Source organism: Cetorhinus maximus, chromosome 3 (assembly GCF_964194155.1).
Source record: "Cetorhinus maximus chromosome 3, sCetMax3.hap1.1, whole genome shotgun sequence".
Lineage (NCBI taxonomy): Eukaryota > Metazoa > Chordata > Chondrichthyes > Lamniformes > Cetorhinidae > Cetorhinus > Cetorhinus maximus.
In genome coordinates, this window is record NC_135881.1 from 13,947,232 (window position 1) to 13,964,263 (window position 17,032).

At 42.2% G+C, this 17,032-nt stretch overlaps 1 protein-coding gene across 8 annotated transcripts in view; it reads left to right on the plus strand.

Moving 5' to 3' along the window:
- nktr (natural killer cell triggering receptor) overlaps positions 1-17,032 on the plus strand; it is a 210,631-nt gene that overhangs the window by 168,620 nt on the left and 24,979 nt on the right. For 6 of the 8 annotated variants that reach the window (XM_078536562.1, XM_078536534.1, XM_078536546.1 and 3 more), the window contains 6 exons: positions 455-600; positions 2,842-3,061; positions 6,397-6,546; positions 10,982-11,069; positions 12,612-12,760; positions 13,662-16,637. In XM_078536562.1, coding sequence (XP_078392688.1) covers positions 455-600; positions 2,842-3,061; positions 6,397-6,546; positions 10,982-11,069; positions 12,612-12,760; positions 13,662-16,637 — 3,729 coding nt within the window. The remainder of the gene's footprint in view (positions 1-454; positions 601-2,841; positions 3,062-6,396; positions 6,547-10,981; positions 11,070-12,611; positions 12,761-13,661; positions 16,638-17,032) is intronic. The other 2 variants (XM_078536540.1, XM_078536578.1) reach the window with 1 other exon arrangement.

The window sequence follows — 17,032 nt, forward strand, 5'->3', positions numbered from 1 at the left end:
GATCCTTTTTGTCATATGGAAAACCCTGGATCTGATGATCAGGCGTTCTGCAATTATGAGTAGCATCAATGTTAGCAGTAAGACTGCTCAGCATTTTTTTTGAAAAGGGAATTGTCTGATTAGCCTCTGGTACTACATCTATTGCTGTATTGGATTCACATTTGAAAACAAACTATTGGTTCTGTATCTGCTGTTGCGCATTAAAATAGATCTGGAATCTCTGTTCAGCTAGAGATTTGGTAGGACTGTAATAAAGCATAAATGAGGAGTGTTCAATATTAACTATTTTTTGAATGGCGCTATATCCCATCTCCATAGAGCTGATTAATAAGCCTCGGTGGAGACAAATTAATTTTATCCATCTCAGTCTCTTGATATTAATCTGTATTCAATATATGTCCTGTTGCTGTGTAGGAACATTAACGCAAACTCCAGTTTTAACTCTGATTTTTAGTGTACATGTTGTCTTCGGTCAAGTAATAACTGGCTTTGACACGATAAAGGAAATAGAAAACCTGAAGACAGATGCTGCCAGCCGACCATATGCAGATGTTCGAATCATTGACTGTGGAGAGTTTGTCCCAAAGTCTGCAAGTCATGGTGAGTTTTTTCGTTGACCCAGATCTTTTCAGAAAGGAAAAGTCTGTAATAGATTTTCAATCTCCTCTTGCTGTGCAGCTAGGATGCTGCCCTGACTAACTCCAGCAGTGATGTCCCAGGGCTGTGATGATTGACTTTTGACATAGGGCAACAAATGCTGACCTTGCCACAGGTGTTCACATCCCATAAAAGAATACAAAAAAATTGTGCCCATCTTCCTGTGTCTGACAGGTTCAACTCCACCCGTGAGAGGGTTCCCCTTGACCCCCCAACCCCCACCAATGACAGTAGTTTTACTCAGGCTCCTGAGATCTGCACTTAATCGAATGCTGTCAAAGATAGTGAATGCCACCTTTCCTTGACAATTGCCTTTTGTGTCCAAGCTTGGATTAAGATTGCGGAGGCGTGGAGCCAAATTGTTCTGGCAAAAGACAAACAGTACAAGGCTGTCAGTGGTGATGCTGAAGGGAGGGAAGTGCATGAGATGTTAGAGTCAGAAACAGTTTGGGGTTATAGGACATGGAGGACAGTACAGGTAGAGAGAGGAGAAAGGCCACTCTCAGAAGGATGAACATTTTAAATCTGAGCTCTTGAGGGACCAAGAATCAATTCGGTCAGCAAGGAGAGATGAAAGAGACTTAGTATGATATGCGGTACAGAGTTTTGGATAAGATAAAGTTTAACTAGGATGGTGACTGGAAGGTTAACCAGGTGAATCTGCCTAGTAGAGCCTGAAAGGAACAAAGGCATGGATTCAGTAGCAGATAGCCTGACATAAAAGCGGTGGCGGACAATATTATCAAGGAAGTAAACTGTCTCAAGACTGATATCGATAGATTTCTACATACTAAAAGCATCAGTGCGGGAAAATGGTGTTGAGGTAGAAGGTCAGCCATGATCTCATTGAATGGTGGAGCGAGCTCAAAGGGCTGAATGATCTACGGCTCCTATTTCTTACATTCTTATGCCTGTAATAGAGGGGTTATGGGTTAGAAAATTGGTCTGGGATCAAATAGAATGCCACAGTTGTGAGCTGTGTAGATTAGCCTAAGACAATGCCAGAGCAATTTGGTGTGTGCAGTCTTTTTATTCTTTCATGGGATGTGGGCATTGCTGGCAAGGCCAGCATTTGTTGTGTATCCCTACTGATTGGCTTGCTCAGCCATTTTAGAGGGCAGCGAAGAGTCAGTCACATTGCTGTGGATCTGGAGTCACATATAGGCAGATTTCCTCCCCTAAAGGGACATTAGTGACCTCGATGGGTTTTTACTACAATCGACAGTGGTTTCATTGTCACCATTACCGAGACTTTCAGTTCCAGATTTTATTAATTGATTTTAAATTCCATCAACTGTTGCGGTGGGATTTGAGCCCATGTCCTCAGAGCATTAGCCTGGACCTCTGGATTGCTAGCCCAGCGACATTACCACAACCCCACCTCCTCCCCAAAGATAAACAAGGTGATAGATTCACAATAGTTTAAAACAGCAGTGTATAAAATTTTTAAATGGTTGGGAAAATGGGATTAAAAGGATAGCTCTTCCATTGAGGCAGCATAGGTGTGATGGGCCAAATGGCCTCTTGTGCTGTAAAATTCTGTAATTTCTGATTTTACAATTCTGGAGAAGACCTACCATGATTTAGGGCAGAGGAAAGTTTAAAGGCCTTTGCATACTGTTTTGGCTTGTGTCTACTACTTTTCATCTGCTCGAGTGTGGCTTTTGGAAATAAGATGCTGAACTGTATGTAGCAATATGCATTTACTCAGCTGTGCCGGTTTTCTCTTCTCCCCATGCTTTACTGGGATATCGTTCTGCACTTGTTTTGCTGTAACTCAACCAGGAAGCTGTTGTTAATATGCGAGCCAGTGAGTATTCACAGTTCATTTGACTGTGGAGCAATCCTGGCTTCACCAAATATTCACACACAAGGAGTCACCTATGGCGATCAACAAGCGGGATCTCTGACTGAATTTCTGTTTTTGTTCCCAATCCCTGTCTTATATCCGATTATATTCAATCCCCTTGGCTGCAAACAGCTAACTTAATTGCTATTAAAAGAGAAGTCTTCAGATTGCGAGCTGCCTCTAAATTTCCAGCTTGAGGTCATCAGAAACAAACGTGAAATGATTTCGCTTTTCAATATGTAATTTTGAAACTCTGAAATGTGATGAGCACCAGCGTATCTGGTGTATGAAGGTGGTTTACATGGGGGCAGTTGACTGTATTTCATATCTTTCAGTGACCGAACGCAAGAAAAAAGTCACTGCCGCCTACTCCTCGCACGAATCCGAGACCAGCTCAGATTCTTCAACGTCTTCCAAGTCCTCAGAGTCTGAGACAGAAACCGAAGAAGAAAGAGAAAGGAGAAGGAAACGGAAAAGGAAGATGAGAAACAAACATTCAAAAAGACGGAAAGAAACCAGAAGCAAAAAGAGAAAAATATCTTCCAACCAGAAGAGGTGCAATAATATCTTTTTATCCATTCCTATAACCCATGTATTTGCGTGCATGTGTATTTTATAATTGAAGTATATTGGAGTAATTTCCTATCTGATATTTCTACTGTGAAATTTAGTCTAGCCTGGGAAACTAGGCTTTATTTATACTAGCTGTTTCAGTGCAGCCTGTACTGCCGTATTCCTGAAAATCAACTGAAGGTGAAAATAGAAAGGGAGATTGAGTGAGAAAGTCACTGATTTTAAAATTTGTCCCACTGTGAGGGTCAGTTATCACCTTTTTGTAACTTGAATGGTTTGTATAGAGCGGCCATGTGTTGTGAGCAGCTTCAAGCAAGACTGCAGCACCTGAGAAAACAATATAAGACTGACACAAAGTGCATTGCTGACAGACTGCTGCATTATTGGAGGTGCCAACCTTCAGATGAAATGCAATATCTGTCTGTCTTTTCCAGTGATTCGGATGCATGTTGAAACGCCCACAACACAGTTAAGAGTTGTCCCAGATTCCAAATCGATATTCCTACCCTCAGATCAGTTAACTAACCATCAATCTCATTGCTATTTGTTGGATCTTGCTTTCTGCCAGCAACTGCCCCCTAAAAACAGTGACTCCGTTTCAAAATATTGTCTTTTATCTGATGTGTTTTGAGGTATTCTAAGAAATGTGATAAAGTGCCATATAAATGCAAGCTTATTTTCTTTGTTCGTTTAATCTAGGAAACCTGTGTTAATGCTTTGGAATTCTGAGTTGCTTTATTGAAGAATAAATCTGCTCAAGAATATAATTAGGTGTGTTGGGCCTAGGGCATCTCAGCTGAGAGGACGATGGAGGTGGCGAGCTACGACAATGAAGAAGATGTTATGAAAAAAAATTGTTAAACTTGGATAGACCACACTTGAACCTGTCCAGCCGAATGACCTGTTTCTGCGCTTTAGATACCGAGTAATACTTATGTTAGTGAAACCCGACAGCTCCCTCTAATGGAGTGGAGGTGGCACATCAGCTGCTGTACACAGAGTTTCATTAGTATAAGACTTTCAAAAGGCAAGATAATATTATACAATTAAATACACATTTTTGTTTAGCACCTTATCATGGCGAGCTAAGTGGCAGTTCTTCTGGGAATCTGAAATCTATTCCATTCTCCTAATTCCTCTGTATCCATCACATCTGTTCTGACGATGCCACCTCCCATACCAGTGCAGTATTTTGCTCTTGAATGAAAAAATCATTGGCAGCAAATTACCATTTTCTATTTTTATAGATAGACTCTCTTCTCTCCTGCCCCTAGAATAACAACAATCAACTCTGCTTCAAAACTTATGGTGTCAAGAGCTGTAACACAGTCGCCATGATAAGGTGCTAGATAAAAATATGTGTTTAGTAGTTTAATATTATCTTGCCCGAACATCCTTTTGAAAGGCTTTTTGAGGATTTCCTTCCACCGTGGTTGACAAGGTTTGAATGGATCACTATCTGCCAATTTCATCACTAAGTGTGATTCCACCACAAAACGTGAATTCCCTTCCCTCCCCTTCCAGCATCTGAAAGGGACCATTTCCTCTGAAATATCCTGGTCCATTCCTCCACCCCTGACACCGCTTCCCCTTCCCAAGGCAAGTTCCAATCCTCGATACCATCCAGGACAAAGCAGGCTACTTAATGGGCACCCCACCCATCACCTTAAACATTCACTCCCTTCAGCACCAATACACAGTGGCCGCAGTGTGTACCATTATCAAAATGCACTGCAGAAAATCACCAAGGTTCCTTGGGCAGCACCTTCCAAACCCACAACCACTACCATCTAGAAGGAAAAGGGCAGCAGATAGGTGGGAACGCCACCGCCTGCAAGCTCCCTCCAAGCCCCACACCACCCTGACTTAGAACCATATCACCATTTCTTCAATGGCACTGGATCAAAACCCTGGATTAAGCTTCCGAACAGCACTGTGGGTGTTCTTGCACCAGATGGGCTGCAGCAGTTCAAGATGGCTCACCACCACCTTCTCGAGGACAATTAAGGATGGGCAACAAATGCTGGCCTTACCAGTGACACTCACATGCCACTAAAAAGGTTCTAAAAAGCAAAAATGCAACATTTGCCCTTTTGCTGCCTCCTTTTCCACTCTCCAGGGCCACAAACTCTCCTTCAAGGTGAAATCGAGATTTACTGGTCCTTCTTTCAATATATTTAACTGTATAATAAGGGGGTGGCATAGTGGTATTGTCACTGGACTAGTACTCCAGATGGATGTAACCATTCATGGTTCACTAATATCCATTAGGGAAGGAAATCTGCCATCCTTACCTGGTCTGGCCTACATGTGACTCCAGACCCACAGCAGTGTGGTTGACTCTTAAATGCCCTCTGAAATGGCCTAGCAAGCCTCTCAGTTTTCAAGGGCAATTAGGGATGGGCAATAAATACTGGCCCAGATAGCGATGCCCACATCCCATGAGCAATTTTTTAAAAAATTCACTGCTCATGATATAGCCCCGACATGGGGAAACAAACAGCGATCGGTGACCACTTTGTGGCACATCTCCATTCAGCCCATAAGTATGAGTAAGCTTCTGGTTATCTGCCTTTTTAATTTTCCACTTTGGCTCTGCCCTCACCCTGTTCTGACGGAGGTCTCAAGGAAGCTCAAGTAACTGCACCTCATCTTTTCAGTTAGGCATCTCACAGCTTTCTGGGCTCGACAGAGAGTTTTAACAATTTCAGATCATAACCTTGGACCCCATTTTTTTTCATACAGCAGCTTTTAGTAATGATTCTGCTTTCCCATTTACAACTCCTCTAGACCCATGTTTTGTTTCTTTACTTCCTCCATTACCAGGCCCTTTTGCCTTGCATCTTCATCCCTTTGTAATTTAATCTCTTCTACCTTCCACCTTATCGCAGACCTTCTCTTTTGTTCTTCACCCCCCTCTCCCCCCACTCCATTTCCCTGCCTCTGTATTTGCTTAATCTCTGTTAATCCCTAATTTTTTCCAGTTTTGATGAAAGTTGAGCAAGCTGAAACGTTAACTCTCTTTTTCTCTCGCCACATCTGAGCATTTCTAGCATTTTCTGTTTTCTGTCCCCTTAGAAATTTCCTGTGGATTTTTCTGTAGCAACCAATTTGCTTAAAGAAACATTCATTTGTAGATATAGTCATAGATTTAGTGCTATGAGGAATCATAGCTTCAAATAGTGCACCACTTTGATGGCTGTTTATTTATCACTTTTGAAATGGTCTCTGGGATGTATTTAAATGCGCTTGTGTGTGCACATTTACTGGTAGCTCTTAAGTGTTTCGTGAACTTCAGTCTACTTTTCTTGCCCCAGCAGCCACAATGGTGTGGGCGAAGAGGATGATAAAGACAAAGAATTAAACCCAAAGCGACAGAAACTGTCAGTAAGGCCCGAAGAGATTCCTCCGGTACCAGAGAACAGATTTTTGCTCAGGCGGGATTTGCCAAAACCAGATACTGAACCGTGAGTGAACTGTAGCGACGTTGCTTTAAATGTTGCCGATACTTGTTAATGTTTGTTTTAAAAAGATAAGAAATGGTATTGCTCTGCATCAGTATGTGCTAACCCAACATCCAAAGCATTTAGCAAATTGTAATTGGGGAACATGATTTACACGTTAGATTTTTTATTTATTTCATTTTATTAGCTGGAAACGTTCTTAATAAGATTTTCCAAACGAGGGAAATTCTTCAATTTTAGCTTTCTTGTACATGCAACTAATCAGTAAGATGGAATCCATTATTAAGGCAGTAGTAGCAGGATATTCATAAAATCATAATACAATCAAGCAGAATGAACATGGATTTATGAAAAGGAAATCGTGTTTAACAGATTTGTTAGAGTTCTTTCAGGTTGTAGCAAGGAGAATGGATAAAGGAGAACCAGTAGATGTAGTGTATTTGTTAGAGTTCTTTCAGGTTGTAGCAAGGAGGATGGATAAAGGAGAACCAGTAGATGTAGTGTATTTGAATTTCCAAAAGGCATTCAATAAGGTGCCACATAAAAGGGTGTTGCAAGAGATCATCGTGTTGAGGGTAATATATTGGCATGGATACAGGATTAGTTAACAAACGGAGAGCAGAGAGTCAGGATAAATGGGTCATTTTCAATCTGGCAAACTGCAGTTAGTGGGCTGCTACAGGAATTAGTGCTGGGCCTCAACTATTTAGAATCTATATTAATAATTTGGTTGAAAGGACCAAGTGCATTGTAGCCAGATTTGTTGTTGATACGATGATAGGTGGGAAGGCAAGTTGTTAGGATGATGCAGAGTCTGCAAAGAGATATAGATAGGTTAAGTAAGCAGGCAAAATATTGGACAGGTGGAGTATAATGTGAGGTTGGTAGGAAGAATAGAAAAGCAGAATATTATTTAAATGGAGAGAGACTGCAGAATGCCGAGGTACAGATGATCCAGTTGTCCTCATCCATGAAACACAAAGTTAGTATGCAGCTACTGCAAGTAACTGGGAAGACAAATGCTTTGTTGACCTTTTATTGCAAGGGAAATAGTGTGTACCTATAGGGAAGGTTTGCTACAACTATACAAGGTGCTGGTAAGATAACACCTAGAGTACTTTGTGCAGTTTGGGCCTCCTAACTTAAGGAGGGATATACTTGCATTGGAGACAGTTCCAAGAAGATTCACTGGGTTGATAGAAAAAGAACATTAGGAGCAGGATTTGGCCCTTTGAACCTGCTCTACCCTAATGGTTACTCTGATCATGTCCTTTCCTCCACCTTTCTGCATGCTCCCCATAACCCTTGATGTTGCAGATGAAAAATATGTCTAACTCGACCTTGAATATATTCAATGGGCCAGCCTCCACTGCTTTCTAGAGTAGAAAAATCCCGAAGATTAAAGGTCCTCTGAGAAAAGAAATTCCTCTTCATCTCAGTCTTAAGCAGGAGACCCCTTATTTTGAAACTATGTCCCATAGTTCTAGGTTTCCCCACAAGGGGAAACACCCTCGTGCATGAATCACAAATAGTTAGCATGCATATACAGAAAGTAATTAGGAAGGCAAATGAAATTTTGACATTTAATACCTGCACCCTAGGATTCTAAAAGAAGTGGCTGCAGATATAATCTTCCGGAATTCTCTAGATGCTGGAAAGGCCCCGGCGGATTGGAAAACCACAAATGGAGCACCTCTAGTCATGAAAGATATGAGACAGAAAGCAGGAAACTAATATGCAAGTCAGCTTGACATCTGTCATTAGGAAAATGCTAGAATCCATTATTAAAGAGGTAGTAGCAGGGCATTTAGTTATAATGCAATCAGATAGAGTCACCATGGCTTTGTGAAAGGGAAGCCGTGTTTGACAAATTTATAAGAGTTCTTTGAGAATGTTACAAGAAGGGGGGCTAAAGGGGAACCAGTAGATGTGCATTTGGATTTCCAAAAGGATAACATGCCACATAAAAGGTTACTAACCAAGATTAGAGCTTATGATGTTGGGGGTGATAAATTAGCACAGATAGAGGACTAGATAACTAACAGGAAGCAGAGAATTCAGGATAAATAGGTCATTTTCAGGATGGCACACTATAACTAACGGAGTGCTGCAGGGATCAGTGCTGGGGCTTTACCTATTTACAATCTAGAGTAATGACTTGGACATAAGGAGAGACTTTATTATAACCAAATTTGCTAACGATACGAAGATAAGTAGGAAAGCAAGCTTTGAAGAGGATACAAAGAATCTGCAAAGGGATATAGATAGGTTAAGTGAGTGGGCAAAAATTTGGCAGATGAAGCATAATGTGGGAAAATATGATGTTGTCCACTTTGGCAGAAAGAATAGAAAAGCAGGGTATTATTTAAATGGAGAGAGACTGCAGACTTCTGAGGTACTGCGGGACCTGGGTCTCCTTGTTACATGAATCACAAAAAGTTAGCATGCAGGTACAATAAGTAGTTAGGAAGGGAAATGGAATGTTACCCTTTATTGCAAGGAGGATGGAGTATTTAAGTATGGAAGTCTTGCTACAGCTTTGTAGGAAATTGGTGAGATCACACCTAGGATATTTTGTATTTTTAGTCACCTTGCTTAAGAGGGGCAAATTTATATTAGAAGCAGTTTCTTGAAGGTTGACTAGGCTGATTCCTGGGATGAGGGGTTTGCCTTATGAGGAAAGGTTAAGTAGGTTGGGCCTATCCTCATTGAAGTTTAGTAGAATGAGAGGTGATTGAAACACAAGATTCTGAGGGGCCTTGACAGGGTAGATGCTGAGAGGATATTTCAAATGAGGATATCTAGAACTAGGGGGCACAGTTTCAAAGTAAGGGGTGTCTCATTTAAGACACAGATGTGTAGAAATTTCTTCTGAGGATCACTAGTGTTTCTAATTCTCTTCCCTTGCAATTGGTGGGGGCTAGGTCTTGATTATATTCAGGGCTGAGTTGGACAAATTTTTGATTGACAAGGGAGTTTAGGGTTATGAGGAGGAATTTCTTCTCTCACAAGGTCATGGATTTTTGGAGATCTTTACCCCAGAGATCTGTGGAGACAGAGTCATTGAATATATTCAAGTCTGGGATGGATAGATTTTTAAACCCGAGTGGTCCAGGGTTATGGGGAACAGGAAAGAAAGTGGAGTTAAGGCCCCAATCAGATCAGGCATGATATTGAATGGTAGAGCAAGCCTGATGGGCTGAAAGGTCAACTCCTATTTCATATGTTCTTATGGGATGAACTGGCATCAATCTGTAGCAATTTATGTATCAATATCAGTTTTGTTTAGGATCGAGGGTGATTTTAAATGTGCATTTATGTTACTTTAACGGACTGGCACTAAAGAGAACATCACAATAGCTATAATTCTGTCTATGGAGTATTTTGGTTAATTAGTGTTCATATTAAGTTTTGGCCTGCAACCACGGAATGTTGGAGATCACAAGGGGGAAACATAAAATATCCATGTTCAGATTAGAAACATATAATCTGTGTCAATGAACACTCTCATCATTCATGCGAACGTAGGAGCAGGAGTAGGCCACTCGGGCCTTCCAGCCAGCTCCACCATTCAATAAGTTCACGGTCGGGTTGGTTTGTCCTGCTTTTTATGTACAGGACATAACTGGGCAGTTTTCTACATTGCAGGGTAGATGCCAGTTTTGTAGCTGTACTGGGGTGCGGCACGTTCTGGAGCACAAGTCTTCAGTGCAATTGCCGGAATATTGTCGGTGCCCATAGCCTTTGCAGTATCCACTGCCTTCAGCCGTGGAGTGAATCAAATTGGCTGAAGACTGGCATCTGTGATGCTGGGGACCTCCAGAGGAGACCGAGATGGATCATCCACTCGGCACTTCTGGCTGAAGACTATAGCAAATGCTTCAGCCTTATCTTTTGCACTGATATGCTGGGCTCCTCCATCATTGAGGATGGGGATATTTGTGGAGCCTCCTCCTCCAGTGTATTGTTTAATTGTCCAATGCCATTCACAACTGGATGTGGCAGGACTGCAGACCTTAGATCTGATCCGTTGGTTGTGGAATTGCTTAGTTGTGCCTATCACTTGCTGCTTATGCAGTTTGGCATGCAAGTAGTCCTGTATTGTAGCTTCAGTAGGTTGACACCTCATTCTGGCTGAAGATTTTTTTTTGTAGGCCAGACCAGGTGAGGACGACAGGTTTCCTTCCCTAAAATGAACCGGGTGGGTTTTTACGATCTGCCGTGGTGGGATTCAAACCCGAGTCCCCAGAGCATTACCCTGGATCTCTGGATTACCAGTCCAGTGACGATACCACTATGCCACCATCCCCATGGATATAATTTGACTTGTTAATCACTTACATGTAAGAATTGTGTGGTATTGCAGTGTATACATTTTTCATTCAATTTGTTTCATCATTTTAAAAGTAAAATTTCACCTTTTTTTCTTCCCTTACAGAAAAGTTCAGGAAGCACCCTCAACTCATAATGACCAGAAACCAGTGGTGTCAAAATCGGGCCGTAAAATTAAAGGCAGAGGCACAATGGTACTTTTACTTTTACTTTTATCTATCTATGACTCTTTAATCTTCTGATGCTTTACTCCTTCAAACATTGGTCGAGCCTTACTCTTTGGTCTTTGGGTTCTACATGTAGATGTCTCTTATTATAAAGAGAAATGGAGCTTATTTTGTGCTCGTACAAAAGAAGGCCCTTTAATTCATCATTGGCTGCAATATTGGAGTTAAAACAAACAATGTTTTCTCCCTTCATAAAGATTGCTGATCTTTATTGTGTTTCAAATTATGTTTTGCCTATAAATACCTATATGGAAATACAGGCACACATCAAAAGAGAACCATGTATTATTCATAATCCTTTCATAAAATATTGACAATGTCTGATGGCTCAAAGTGTTGTTTGATAATGAGCCATCAGTAACTTTTATTGTGTGGGTCTCTTTAATGAACAACTGACTATCCTTGTGGAGGAGGAGGCAAGCATTTTTTTTTGGCTTGAATTAGGTTCAATCTTGCAATGGCAGGTTGACATGGAGTTGAGTCTCTGTGGAAGATTTTATATTCCAATTATTGAGCCAAGCAATTCCAGCGGGTACTCCAGAACACTGACGATGGACAAGCCAGCCTGGGTCTACTGGCATCCAGTAGAGTTGGCCCATCACTAGAGGCTTGGCACCAGGCAGCCCTGTAAGCAAATGTTTGGGAGCTTCGTAGTCTAGTAAGCTGAGTGGTTTTAGCCAGTTAAACTTAGTCACTATCACCACAAATCCTTATCCCTTTTCTCTTCCAAATCTAATTTCTCTGGACCTAGATAATTGTGCAATGTCTCTATGGCATAAGAGGGCACAGGCTATCAGGCAAATGGAAATGCTACTTAAGTAGAATTTTCAAGTTGATTAGCCAGAGGATTCTTAAGTTGTTGGGTTACTTTCCAGTGCCCAATACCCAATGTTAAAAAGCATGGTTGTCTGTGGTGACCCTGTGATGCACGTTTGAATGCAGCATAGGGGCCTGCCATCATAGCACACCATCTGGTACCGCACTGAGGGCATGAAGTTTATTGAGCTCAGTCTTCAGTTTATGCTACATTTAGCTGGCCTCAGCTGGCTTGGTAACAGGGCACTTGGAGGTGGGCTTGGTCTCAAGATAGGGAGAATCAGCCAAGGTTCTGACAGTCCATGGACTTATGTTGTGAATTGCCCCTCCGTAAACATTGGCCAAGCAGTGTTGCCTCACCCCATGCCTGCCAATCCTCAACTGGGGTTGTACAGCTAAGTTAGCTAACATGAGGTGTTATAGAATTACCTGCAGCTGTGCGCCAGTATGTGTTGAGTTTTCCAAATTAAAGAAAGGAAATTAGGGAATGTACTCTGCTGGAGATTTCTGTGTTCTATGTTGGGTAGTGTGGACCCAATCTGACGAGCAGGGCAGCAGGTAGAGGAATTTAAGGGATGGGCGGCGGGGGGGTGGAAATCAAATCTAATGTCCACAATTGTCCTTCCAAGCCAAAAGGTTGAGAAATTAAATTTCTTTCCGTTTGTAACTTTTATTCTTTTTTTTCTGGCTTAGCGCTATCGCACTCCTTCAAAATCTAGGTCACACTCAGAATCAGAACTGGATGAGGAAAGTAGTGAAACACCACCTCATTGGAAGGAAGAAATGCAGCGAGTTAGAACATACCGTGCTGCCAGCTTGGAGAAATGGACTAAAGGAGACAAGTATGAACTCTAAGATGAGACTTAGAATATATATATATATATATATATATATATATAAAAAAACTTTTTTTTAAAACGTCGAGTGAACTTGTGTTTCTGAGGACCTGTAGTTCAGAGAAGCATTCATCAGCCCTGTTAAAATGTCACAGCGAATCTGTCATCTGCATGTTGCGTACTTTGTAGTATTCTGCTTTGCTACAGAGCACATGCTTCTGTTATGTAACCCTTATACATGTCATGTTACTTTATTACCTTTTAAACTGTTGACCAGGCTCAAGGGGCCATATGCCAGCTCCTGATCCTATTTCTTATGTCCTTAAAACATGATTATATTAATTTTTAATTAAATCACACTATGAATTTGTGGAATTACAAGCTGCATTTGTCTGATTTATAAACTCCGATTAAGCAAATCCCATAAAAGGCACTCTGTTTGGAAATGTGTTGCGCCTAGAATCACAAATTACAGCTGAGGGGGAAATTGCACACTTGCATTCTTGGTGGCTAACCATTTGTTGGGGAATGTAACTTTTTTTAGTTTATTCATTCATGGGATAGGGGGCATCGCTGGCTAAGCCAGCATTTATTGCCCATCCCTAATTTCCCTTGAGAAGGTGGTGGTGAGCTGCTGCTTTGAACCACTGCAGTCCATGTGGTGTAGGTCCACCCACAGTGCTGTGAGGGAGGGAGTTCCAGAACTTTGACCCAGCGACAGTGAAGAAACAGCAATATAGTTCCAAGTCAGGCTGGTGTGTGACTTGGAGGGAACTTGAAGGTGGTGGTGTTTGCAAGTAAAATGGTTCTATGCTAAGAATTAAGTAATAAGAGATGAAATTTTATCTTTATTGGCTCTAGGTTGATGCTGTATCATCAATTGAGCTTTATTTCTCCCAATCTGTAGGTTGAAGTCAGAGTCACGTCGGTGGAGCGACAGATCTGCTTCGCCATGGTCTCGGTCCTGGTCACATGATGGTTATTACTCAGATGACCACAGCAGACGGAAATCCAGCCACAGTAAGAGACCTAAAAAGGAAAGAAGGAAAATCAAAGCTAAGAAAAAATCCAAGAAGCTGAAGCATTCCAGAAGGCATAAAGTGCACAAACATAAGACAAAGGAAACCCCTGTACCTCCAGAATCTGCACGCTCATTAAGCTGTAAGACAAAGTCTTCGCTTGAGCATGAAAAGAAATCTCCTTCATCGGTCTCTTCAAGACACTCATCAGAAAGTGCATGGTCTGAGTCTTCTAGTCATCAGTCGTCTTCAGCCAGCACAGCTTCTCGGTCCTATTCGAGATCAAAGTCTAGGTCTCGATCCAAAGGAAGATCCAGGTCCAGATCAAGATCCCGGTCTGGGTCCAGATCAAGATCCAGGACAAGATCTAGGTCCAGATCCAGGTCCAGGTCCAGATGTAGTTCAAGCTCTAATTCATCAAGAAGTAGATCCACGTCTAGATCTAGCTCAAAATCCAGGCATGAAAGAAGGCGAAGTACCAGAACACACTTTGAAAATCTAAACCAAACAAAACTCGATACTTCAAGAGTAGCTGCCAAGGAAAACGAAAAAAATGTGACACTCACTGCTACAGTCGAAGCTGTTCCTGCAGTTCCTTTAAGTGAGAGTCCTCCACCTTCAAGATGGAGACCAGGCCAAAAACCGTGGAAGCCCTCTTATGTTCGGATACAGGAAGCTCAGGCAAAACTAAGTGAAACGACACCTACATTGAGCAGTAGGGATTCAAGATGTTCACGGGAGGATGACCTGTCTCCATCTTTACGGAAACAGCATCGCAGTTCAGATACTAGACGGCATTACAACTCTGACCGTGAAAGCGATCGAAGTTCAACCTCAGACTATCAAAAGAGTTCAAGGAGCAGAGGGTTTAGTTCCAGGTCAAGGAGTCGGTCGTATTCCAGGTCAAGGAGCCGGTCTAGTTCAAGGTCATGGTCACCAACTAAATCCCCCTACCGTGAATCCTCCTACTCTAAATCATCCAGTCATTCATACGAATCTGTAGAACTGTGTGTAGCCAGCAATGAAGAGAAGTACGGCAAAATTCGAAAGAAGAATTCTGTTTCTAATAAACACGATAAAAATCAGCAGGCAATCTCTACAACTAACCATGCAAATAAAGAACGTGCCACTGGAAAAAAATATGAAAAGGAGCATGCTTTGTTATCTTCACACTGCTCCAGTGGGAGCGACTCAGTTAGGTACGACAGAGAAAAGGGGAAAACTGAATCAAAAAGACACAATGTGTCAAACTCTCAGACGGAATCTCTCAAAAAAAACCACAGTAGCAAAAAAGCAGAAGGAAAATGTGAACGTTCCAGCAAAATTTCTACCAGGGAACATTCAAATGTAAAGTATGGTTCATCGAATGATCGTGTACAACGACCAAGAAAGAAATCTGCAAGGAACAAATCCACTGAAAGGAAATCTTCCTCGGGGTCTTACAGCAAGGACGAGGAAACTACAAAGAAAGTTCACAAGAAAGCGAAGTCGAAATCTGAAACTGAGTCCGAAACAGAACAGAGTAAAAGCAGCAAAGTGCAGTCTGGGTCCACCTCCGAGGAAGGAGAAGTGGTACAGAAATCTGATGGCTGTGAAACTGAAGGGAAAACATCGAGCAGAAGACCGGATTCAAGACCTGAGGTGTGCAGCGCCAAGTCTTCTGCATCGTCCAGCTCAGAAGCGAGCAGCAGACAACCATCAGTCAGAAGGTCCTCTGTTGCCAGCAGTTCTTCAGGTTCGGCAAGGGAAAATGAGAAGAGGCGAAAGAAGAAGGTGAAACACAAACTTAAGAGTAAGAAAAGGTCAAAATCAAAGGGCACCAAGTTTAAAAAGAAAAGCGAGAAGAAAAAAGTCAAAAAGGTTCCAAAAACAAAGGAGAAATTTCATTGGCAGCCTCCTCTGGAGTTTGGGGAAGAGGAGGAAGAGGAGACAAAAACTGACGGGCCTGGCGCAAGCGATGTTAAATCAAAGGTCAGGAACACGCTACCCAATGTGGGAAGGCATGATGCTGAAAACAGTGTCGTAAATTGTGCTGCTCCAGTAAAGGTCAGCCATCCAGGCAAAGAGAGTGCAGAGATGCATGAATCACCGACAAGTGCCTCGGGCCTCAAATGGGAAGCAGAATCTCCGCCAAAACAGAAGAAGAGCGATTCGGCAAAGGCTGAAGCCACAGTAGCAAAATCACCAGGAGTTGCAGACAAACCCAAGCCCCCAAACCAAAACATTAGGTGCGCCACCCCGGAGAAGTGCACTTCCTCCTCGTCAATGCAGAAAAGCAGTGAAAAAGAAGCATCTGCCTCTGAAGCTGGAGGTTCCAAAGGAGCAAAAAGCTCAGGAATCAAATCAGAGAGTGACCCCACAGCAGAGAAAGCTGGACAGAATAAGAAAGAGCCAAATGGTGCTGAGACAGTCCAACCATCTGACCTCAATGGGAGCACAACAGAAAGTGGTACGAGAGCAGAAAATGAGCTAACAGACAGTAACAAATGGAAACCTTTAAAAGTATTACCAAGTGTGCCAGCAGCCAGCCCCATAGTTAATACAGAGGTTAAAGTAGAGGCTACTGAATCTGATAACAAACCCCAGGGACTGAAAATAGAAATTAAAAGCAAAAATAAAGTCAAGCCGGGCTCTCTCTTTGACGAAGTTCGGCGGACAGCGAGGTTGAACCAAAGGCAGAGAAACCAAGAAACCTCGAGCGAAGAAGACTCGCCATCCAGAGATAGCAATAGCAGGTCTCGAAGTCGAAGTTCCTCACGTGGCCATTACAGATCCAGTTCAAGAGATAGAACGCATTCCCGCACAAGGTCCCGGTCAACCAGTAGATCAAGGAGCCGATCAAGAAGCTACAGTTCTTCTTACAGGTGGGTACAGCCTGTGCAGAGATAAGGTCAAAGTTTGTAACTTTTTGAACTGGTCTTTAACTTGCAGTAAACCGATTATATTGTTTTTCCATCTTCCTGCTCATCTTATTTGATCCCCTTCATAATTTTGAGAATATTTTATTAGGTATTCCAAAATCTTCCCTCCCACCCCCGCACCATTCCAGTGAAAGGGAGCTCCAAATTCTCCACTGTTACTGATAACCCCAATCCTTGAAGGCTTTTATCTTGGCTGCGCCATAAAGATTGCTTATTCAGAGGTATCTACAGGATTCTGGTATCTATCCAAGGGAAAATCATGTCCAATCTGCTGGCTTCATTTTTTAAAATCTCCCTGCTGAGTACGTAGACTTGAACGCTGTGGCTCTAAACTGCTC